The 9,902-nt window shown below is 52.9% G+C and overlaps 1 protein-coding gene across 1 annotated transcript in view; it reads left to right on the forward strand.

Annotated features, from left to right (window-relative positions):
• The window catches only part of atp10a (ATPase phospholipid transporting 10A), a 35,404-nt gene extending 25,720 nt beyond the window's left edge, over positions 1-9,684 (forward strand). The window contains exons 14-20 of the mRNA XM_084472940.1: positions 691-767; positions 2,889-3,014; positions 4,314-4,514; positions 5,118-5,198; positions 5,914-6,018; positions 7,656-7,843; positions 8,322-9,684. Of these exons, the coding sequence (XP_084329066.1) occupies positions 691-767; positions 2,889-3,014; positions 4,314-4,514; positions 5,118-5,198; positions 5,914-6,018; positions 7,656-7,843; positions 8,322-8,988 (1,445 nt within the window). The 3' untranslated portion in view covers positions 8,989-9,684. The remainder of the gene's footprint in view (positions 1-690; positions 768-2,888; positions 3,015-4,313; positions 4,515-5,117; positions 5,199-5,913; positions 6,019-7,655; positions 7,844-8,321) is intronic.
• Positions 9,685-9,902: the final 218 nt, after the last annotated feature.

Below are 9,902 nucleotides of genomic sequence, written 5' to 3' on the forward strand. Positions count from 1 at the left end.
GTTCAGGGAAAAGTATACGCCTCTACTGGTGTTGCTTAAGCCAATAGCCTTTTGAGGCAGTGTTGTTTCTGAATATTAGTGTTAAGGGCCAATAATGCTTACTATCATTCATTAGTCACCATGTCTGTGGACACATTTGTATGCAGTCACATGTTAATATTCCCCCCCCCACCCCGCCGCCGCCGACAAAATCTCACTCTGAATTCAGTTCAAAACTCGAGAGCCCTGATGTTTTATCTAAAAAATTGAAATAGTTGATACAGCAAAACAAGCCTGCATGTCGGCCAGCCGCTCCAAATGTCCCTGATGGTTTAATGGCTTTTGGTTATCTGGGGATCGAAGGTTATTGGCTGACATGCCATAAATAGCAGCGCTCCTGAGATGCTACGAAAGTAAAGAATGCCCCGGCCCAGGGGCACTTACCGCGGCTCGGCCTCCAGTTCAGGGACACTCTGGTCCCTTTGAGTCCAAGTGCTCTTGCCAACCAAACAACTGGCGGTTAAGGGCCGCCACTAATGGAAACTGTTGTTTAGCGTTTAACCGCCGCCAGCGCCCCCGCGCTATCGCACGTCTCGGGCTACGATGGCTAGCTGATGCTAGCTAGCTTATTCATTTTGTAATCTTTATGGTTTATTTTTTGAATAAAAAATGCATTGTCTGTCTGTCTGTCTGTCTGTCTGTCTCCATCAGGTGATGGAGCTAATGATGTCAGCATGATCCAGGTGGCGGATGTGGGCGTCGGCATCTCGGGGCAGGAGGGCATGCAGGTGGGGCGAGAGAGAGAGATTTATACATTGACTGTGGGGTAAAAGTCTGGTGGGTTAAGTAGAGTATAGTCCGTGTATCTACTGTGGTGATGAACAGTCAACAAAATAAATGAACCGCATTTTACATAGAGCTTTCCTGCACACTATGGCCACTCAACGTGATGTACGACGTCATTCACACCCGCTCGCTCCCCGTGGTGGAATAGCAGCCACTAAATGTTCCCGCAGCACGGGGCAAGCTACTATTCTGGGTACCCTGCCAACGCCGATCCTTAAGGCTCGGTCATGGTTCCACGTCGGCGTGACGTGACGACCGCGTGGACGCTTCAACGCGGTTGGTGAACAGTGAGCCTGTTTCGGCTCTGCGTCGGGTTTTAGTGAGCGGACCAATCGCAGCCCTTGCTGCTGCCTCGCCTTCGACGCTGGGCGAGGCAGGGGAGGCGCACCTCAGGTCCTCGCTGTGGACGCAAGGAGGGGTCCGCAAGGACGTAACGGGTCTGTAAACCCCCTTTGCGTTGCGGTCGACGTCCAACCATAACTCGCCCCACATCCGCCTCAAGAGCCTTTGCCCCACCCCTCAACTCTTTTCAGAGGTTGCCATGCCCCCTCACATCCACCCAACACCCCCCCCCCGCTCCGCTCCCCCTCCAGGGCTCAGGTAGGCTCCGCCCCCACCCCACCCACATCCACCCAACACCCCCCCCCCCCTCCACTCCCCCTCCACTCCCCCTCCAGGGCTCAGGTAGGCTCCGCCCCCCCCCCCCGCTCAGCGGGACGGCGCCCGGCGTCCTGGCGGTGATGGAGCCGTCCAATCAGCCTCCCCTCCGAGGCGGCCGGCCGCTGCTGTGCTGCACATCTGCTTAAAGACTGCGCATCCTGTCCTCGGCCGCCGCCGGCCCATCCATCATCGTTAATAACCGCCGGTCTTAACGAGCCGCCGGCCGCTCGCCCTGCACGCCGAGGGCGGGGTCCCGGTATGATTAACACGCCCGTCTCGCTCTCTCTCTCTCCCTACCCCCCCCCACCCCCCCAACGTCGCACCGTGCCTTTTTTTTATTTATTTTTTAACCGCGGCCATTAGCGGCGTAGCAGACGGTAAAGCTGCTCTTAGACGCGGCGTCGACCGTGTTCGTCTTGTTGACGGTGTGGGTCTGACAGCCGCCGTGTTTCACGTGGGGGGTGTGATGAAGCGAGTGTGCTTTTCGGGGCGAGACGTGCCGTCGGGTCCGTTAACGGGTGCGGGTGACTTTCCGACGAGTCCAGCCCCGGGTTATTGCGCGAAGGGGAGAGAAAACGGACGATATTCGGACCGCGATGGACACGATGGGCTGAGGATGCAGATGATGAGATATTTTTTTAATTCCAACCGAGCAGCAGCCCGTTAGCGTATTCCCCGTCATCAGCACCTCTGTCCCGGTGACACGGGGCGAGCGGATAAGACCCGAGTCAGCCGGTTCGGACCTGCGGGCCCCCGGGTCGGGGCAGGGTCGGCCTCTGGGGCCCACGGCAGAACAATGCCCCTTCAAAAGTGCTGCTCTTGTCAACTTTGTTTTTATTTATAGTTTTTTGTTATTATCTCTGCCGCGGGCTCTCTCCGGGTGTCACAGGCCCCGCCCCCTCACCCACCCCACCCCACATCCACTAGCACCCACACCACACACACATCCACTAGCACCCACACCACACACACATCCTCTAGCACCCACACCACACACACACATCCACTAGCACCCACACCACACACACACATCCACTAGCACCCACACATCCACTAGCACCCACACCACACACACATCTTCTAGCACCCACACCACACACACATCTTCTAGCACCCACACCACACACACATCCACTAGCACCCACACCACACACTGAACACCCACATCTACTGGCACCCACAACCACATCTACTAGCACCCACATCTACTGGCACCCACACAGCACACACATGTACTATCACCCACACCATACCCTGGACACCCACATCTACTGGCACCCACACCATACCCTGAACACACACACACACACACACACACACACATCTACTGGCACCCACACCATACCCTGAACACTCACATCGTCTGGGACCCACCTAACGTGTTTCTCCCTGGTTCTGTGCAGGCGGTCATGGCCAGTGACTTTGCCCTCCCGCGATTCCAGTACCTCCAGAAGCTTCTCCTGGTCCACGGACACTGGTGCTACTCTAGACTAGCCAACATGATTCTCTACTTCTTCTACAAGAACGCTGTGAGTTCCTCTGGCACCCTTCCACCGCCGCCCCCCCCCCCCCCCCCGTCTCCCAGGCTCTCCAGCCTCTCTGCTCCGTACATGCTCACTATTGACGTTTTTTTCGGAGGGTCCGTGTTTCCTGGGCGAGTTTATTCCAATGGCACCCTTGAAACTCGAATGCCCTTTGGTGCTTCACAGAGGCAGGAATCCCCGTTATTAAAGACATGTTTTAAACATTTAAATTTCAAAGCAGCGGGCAAACTTTCTGAGGGCTGTGGATCTGTTCTATTCGATTACATGGTGAAGAGGATTATTCCTTAAATACATTTCGGTTGGCTTTTCTCTTTTGAAACGTGGCCGTTTCGCAGAGAGCAGAGGAACATTCTGGGATGTTCTGTTAAAAAACCCCCCCTGTGGTTTCTTTGTGGGGGAGGGGAGGGGAGGGGTGGGGGTGGGGAAGCGAGCAAAGTGTTTCGTTCTGTTCTGTACCGTGAGTCCTGAGCAGAACCAGGCTGTTATGCTGCGTCACGCCGTAGTGGAACCAGGACCACTTACACTGCAGTAAGCAGCACACAGATCACAGCTATTACCGTGCTTTGTGGAAGCTCCTGCCCTGGGTAGTACTATTGACGTAATAGCGGTACCGATGTGTACCTGAATGTAATGGCACCTGCTCCCCGGTCCCTGGAAGCCAGACTAGCTGTAATCTGGTTAAAGCAATGCAATGAGGGATACTTAAGTGGCTCGATTGCTGTGTCGCTGTGTCACACACACACACACACACACACACACACACACACACACACACACACACACACACACACACACACACACACACACACACACACACACACACACACACACACACACACACACACACTCTTACTCATTCTTAATGAGTAATTCATCATTCATAAAACTGACCGTACATCGACTCGCTCCATTCGTTCATCCATTCAGTCAGTAAATTATCTGTCCATGATTTCATCCATCTTTTCATCAATGAATAAAACCATAAATTCAGTCACTCATCTACTACGACTTCATCTGTCCATTCATTCATTTCTCCATCCATTAATTCCCTAACTTGTCCATCTATCCGTCCATTATGCCATTAAGCCATCTAATTTAAACATGAATGATTTTATTTATTCATTTTTCATCCACTCCACCTATCCTGGAGTCATCCATCTATGAATGAACTCATGAATGAATTGATTACGTCAATAATGCACGCATTTATTAACTACCAAAGTAACGATTTCCTCCATTAACCGATGAATTCCTCCGTTCCCGCCGTGCTCCGGTCTCCCCCAGATGTTCGTGGCGCTCATCTTCTGGTTCCAGTTCTACTGCGGGTTCTCGGGCTCCTCCATGGTGGACCAGTGGTACCTGGTGTTCTTCAACCTCATGTTCTCCGCCTTCCCCCAGCTGGTCACCGGCACCCTGGACAAGGACGTGTCCGGCCGCACCCTGCAGGCCCTACCTCAGCTCTACATGAACGGACAGAACTCTGAGGTAGCGTTGTGGGGCCGCGTGTCCGGGTTCACCGTCGCGGAGGTTGTGGAGTCGTTTGGAGTTAAAACCGTGCATCAACGCCCTCGTGGTTGAATGCACGGCGTCCTGACCTAACATTTGCGTGGGGGGCAGGATAGTCTAGTGGTTAGGGTTAAGGAAAGTTCTGTGTTTAATCCCCATGGTTAACACCTTAGGGTGCCCAGCTACCTTTAGGCATCCTTGAGCAAGATGTCCCCACCCCCCTAGCTGCTCCTTAAAGCCCTTAATTCACTGTAAGTCGAGTTGGTAAATAGTGCATCTTACTCATCCGTATGAGTAATACATTCATTACGGAAGATTAATCCATAGCCGTGTGTGTGTGTGTGTGTGTGTGTGGGCATATCTACATTTTGTGTGTGTGTGGGCATTATCTACATTTTGTGTGTGTGTGGGCATATCTACATTTTGTGTGTGTGTGGGCGTATCTACATTTTGTGTGTGTGTGGGCGTATCTACATTGTGTGTGTGTGTGTGGGCCTATCTACATTGTGTGTGTGCTTATCTACATTGTGTGTGTGCGTGCGCATCTACATTGTGTGTCACACTAAGCTGTGTGTCCTGCAGGAGTACAAGCCATACATGTTCTGGATGAACATGATGGATGCCTTCTACCAGAGCCTGGTCTGCTTCTTCATCCCCTACTTTGTGAGTTCCCTCTGTGCCACGCTGCAGCGCACGCAAACAAATACAAATAAGATCTACCCGACTGCAGACTGTACATGATTTGATGAGAGGTGTGTGTGTGTGTGTGTGTGTGTGTTGAAAGAGGGTGTGAGTGTGCAGGGACTGTGTGAGTCCAGGTGGTGAACAGCAAAGCAGAAACCCTGTAAAGCTGCCATTCAGAGTTTGTGCACAATGCAGCAAAAAACTACATTAGATATAAATGATTTATCACAGGGTACTAACACTACACCTTCCTCCATACCCCGCTGCCTGGCCGGGCTCACACACTCAATATTCATCTCGCTCTGTGTAATTCTGTAACTCTCTAACTCTCTCTCTCTGTCTCTCTCTCTCTTTGTCTCTCTCTCTCTGTCTTACTCTCTCTCTGTGTCTCCATCACGATCTCTCTCTGTCTCTGTCTCGCTCTCTCTGTCTCACTCTTTCTGTGTCTCGCTGTCTCACTCTGTCTCACTCTCTCTCTCTGTCTCGCTCTCTCTCTCTCGCTCTCTCGCTCTCTGTCTCTCGCTCTCTCGCTCTCTCTGTCTCTCTCACTCTCTCGCTCTCTCTCTGTCTCTCTCACTCTCTCGCTCTCTCTCTCTCTGTCGCTCTCTCTCTCTCTCTCTCTCTCTCTCTCTCTCTCTCTCTCTCTCTCTCTCTCTCTCTCTCTCTCTCTCTCTCTCTCTCTCTCGCTCTCTAGGCCTATGCTGACTCTGATGTGGACTTGTTTACGTGGGGGACCCCCATCACCACGCTGGCCCTCATCACCATCCTGCTGCACCTGGGCATCGAGACCAAGACCTGGGTGAGACACCGGGAACGAGCCCTCCCCGACCTTCACAGCCACCGGCCAAGAAGCTAATTCTACCAATGTTTCCATCTTGCATATTTTCCATGCAGTTCAGCACATCAACCCCATGTGCTGAGCACCACAAACTGTCAGAAACAGAAACGTGAGCCCCCTCCCCCTCCACCCCCCCACCCCTCCTCCTCCTCCTCCCCCTCCTCCTTCTCCTCCCCCTCCACCCCTCCCTCAGAACATGAATGCGGGCAAACTTGTTGGCACCTGGTCGCATGGGCACCACTACAATATCTGCAGCTGATTAGATTGAGACGCAGCTGTCAATGCCATATAACACCCCCCCCCCCCCCCGACAGCTACACCCTCCATCCACCTCTACCACCCCCTCCGTCCACCTCTACCACCCCCTCCGTCCACCTCTACCACCCCCTCCGTCCACCTCTACCACCCCCTCCATCCACCTCTACCACCCCCTCCATCCATCTCTACCACCCCCTCCGTCCACCTCTACCACCCCCTCCGTCCACCTCTACCACCCTCTACCCAGATCTCTAGCCTCCCTTCCACCCAATTCCCTCCTCCACCCGCCTAGCCCACCCCTCCACCTCTTTTAGACTCACCCCTCTCCCTCCGTCCACCCCCAGCCACCTCCTCCCATCACTCCTCCTCCTCCTCCCCCCTGCTACACACAGGCGCTACACATTGAGACAGCCAGGTGGAGGTGGTCAAGGAACCCGGGGAATGACCCGCTCCTGTTTTGGGTTTGGACTTTGTGCTCTTTGTCTGGTGACGTCTCCCAGTCGGACCGTCTTATTGATCCCAGTTATCTTAAACTGTATTCTCGGTGCGCTCCTGGGTACTAGCCGCGTTTCCCCCCCCCCCGCCCCACCACTTCCATTACGCTGCAGCTGAAACCATAAATCCCCCCGGCTGGCAGGTCCTTGCTCTGTACGGGAGAAACTCCCTTTCCCCCCCCCGGGAGTGCTCCAATCGGTTGCTAGAAGCAGCAGCACTCCGAGAAGTCCAGCGGTCAGACCGGATGCATCCTCCGGTTGACCGGGACAAGCTGGCATGGAGCCCTGGGAGCTGTACTCCCTCTTTGAGGAGGGGGAGGAGGGTGGAGGAGGTGTCAGGAGGTGGGGGGGGGGGGGGGAAGATGTGGAATTTCCTGAGTAACTGAATCATGTATAATGTATTATTTATGCCTATTGCTCGCTGCTGTCCCGAGTGTTTGTGTGTGCCTGAGCTGATAAGGCTGGATGGAAACTTATCTGTAATCAAATGTCTTGTTGACTTCTCTCTTTCTCCCTCTGTCTCCCCTCCCTCTATTTCGTGTCCGTTTTATTCTCTTTCTCTCCGTTTACCATTCTTATTTTCTTATTCTTACTTTCCTATGTCCCTCTTCTTCCCACTTGCTTCATCTCCATCTACCCTCCCTCTCTTTAATATGTTCCTCTTCCCGCTTCCCCTCCCCCTCTTTAATGTCCCTCTTCCTCCTGCTTTATCCTCTGTCTCTCCTCTCTTCTTTCTCCCTCTCATCTCTTCCCCCCCTCCCCCCCCTCCCCTCCCCTCTCTCATTCACTCACTCCCTCTCTTCTCGCCTCTCTCTCTCTCTCCATCTTCTCCCACTGTCCTCACAGACGTGGATGAACTGGGCCTCCATCGTGTTCAGCGCGTGTCTGTTCTTCGCCGTGGCGTTGAGCTACAACTCGTCGTGTCCCACCTGCTACGCCCCCTCCAACCCCTACTGGACCATCCAGAGGCTGCTGCTGGAGCCCCGCTTCTACCTGCTCTGCCTCGTCACTCCCGTCACCGCTCTGCTGCCCAGGTACCCACAAACAAGGCAGGGACACGGTGGGGTCTCTTCACGGCTGGAGTTGATTCACTCTTTTGGTCGAGGGACTTTATGCATCCCTGGGGGAAAGTGTAGCGGTTACAATTGCTAAAAGATATTATGCACAAACAGTACGTCAATTAATATTGGAATAATATAATATCGGAAATTGTCTGCATGTCAATTTTTTTGGGGGGGATCACTGAATCAGTTAAAAAAAAAACATGTTGGTTACCATCTATATATCCTTGAGCAAGATTTCCTAACCCCTACGTGCCCCTTCATGAGAATGTATCTTAATAATCTAGTCCTTTTGGATTGAATGCTGACTAAATAGTAACTTTATAGGATCTGCTGTCTCTCTCTCTCTCTCTCTCTCTCTCTCTCTCTCTCTCTCTCTCTCTCTCTCTCTCTCTCTCTCTCCTCTCCCTCTCCCTCTCCCTCTCCCTCCCTCCCTCCCTCCGTCTTCCAGATACTTCTACCGGGCGTGCCAGGGCTCCCTGTTCCCCAGCCCCACCAAAGTGGGCCGCCAGCTGGACCGACTCTGCCGCCAGACCCACGGCAACATCCTCAGCCTGGGACGCCTCGCCTCGACCCCCTCCGACCCCCTGGGCCTGAGGACGGCCTTCCCCTCCCTCAGCAACCCCTTCCCCAGATACTTCCCTCCCAAAGACCACCCGCAGAGCAGCGCCCAGAGCACGCCGACCGCACCAAAGGACGCGGCGGCGGAGGCAAGGACTTCAGAGGGCCGCGGTCTGTCGATAGCGACGGACGACGCGCAGTCCCGCCTGGACGCCGCCAAAGAACTTCCCTGGGTCACGGAGGGGTCGCGGGTCGCCCACCCCCCGGAAGGGTCCGCGCCGCTCCGGCGGTCGGACGTCCCCTCCACTCCTCCTCCTCCCCCCCCACCACCTCCACCGCCGCCGCTCCTCCTCCTCCAGACAGAGGAGGTGGGGGTGGAGATGGGGGTGGAGCTGGGCGCGCCCCCTGGTGGGCGGTCGCAGTGCGTCGCCTACACCCGGAACTGGGAGCAGAAGAACCAGGGGTCGGACCCGCAGACCCCCCCTGTGGAGCGCCGAACCAGGACCCAGGCCGAGCAGTCGATTGCTGCAGACTATTCTGAAGAGGACCGGCTCTAGGACCCAGCCCAGGATGGATGTATTTAATGTTACTCAACATTTTGCACGATAGCTTTTTTTTTAAGTTGATATATATATATATATTATATTTTTCAAGAGGATTGTTTTTATAAAGACGAAATTAGGTACTTACTTGCTTTTATATTCCGAGACCGTGAAGATCGCGGTTGAGTTTAAAAGGAACTGGAATATCTTCAATATATTTCAATTCTGGAAGATTTTTTTGAGCTAATTATGCATTTCAGTACTTGTGAACAGGCATTTTATTTAAGAATAGTCATACCATCTCCCTTTGATACGACGTCCTATTCATTCTGGAAGTTAAACCAAACACAAGCGATACTGAGGCATTAGATTGGGATGGGATTATGGATGTTTAATTCATTCAGTCTTTTTATTCGTTTTCTCATTATTTTCCTTTTTACCGTAATTCTATGTGTCCGGTTTTCGACACCGGTTTAGGACCGGTGTAGCGGAGAGAAGAGATTTTAATGGTCTGATTTTTGTTCGGATTCCAAACGCTATTCGCTAGTATGGAATGGTTCTACCACATCAAGATCCATTTAATACATTCTCCATTTTATATATTCTCCATCCAAAGTGCTTTTTCTTTTCCACGAGAAAAGAGCAGGAAGAAATATTGATGTAGCACACAGTGGGTGTAAAACAACAATAAGGATAAATGTGGTTTGTTGGAAATGTAATCAGCCTGGAAGATGGATCGGTTCCCAATGCTACAGGATGTGGAGTAAAGTTGCTCCATTCAATTACTGCATCATATTAATATCTGTGTGTGTGTGTGTGTGTGTGTGTGTGTGTGTGTGTGTGTGTGTGTGTGTGTGTGTGTGTGTGTGTGTGTGTGTGTGTGTGTGTGTGTGTGTGTGTGTGTGTGAGATCTGTCCTTGTGTGTGCGC

The sequence above is a fragment of the Micromesistius poutassou genome (genome assembly GCF_964030765.1).
Source record: "Micromesistius poutassou genome assembly, chromosome: 9".
Classification (NCBI taxonomy): Eukaryota; Metazoa; Chordata; class Actinopteri; order Gadiformes; family Gadidae; genus Micromesistius; species Micromesistius poutassou.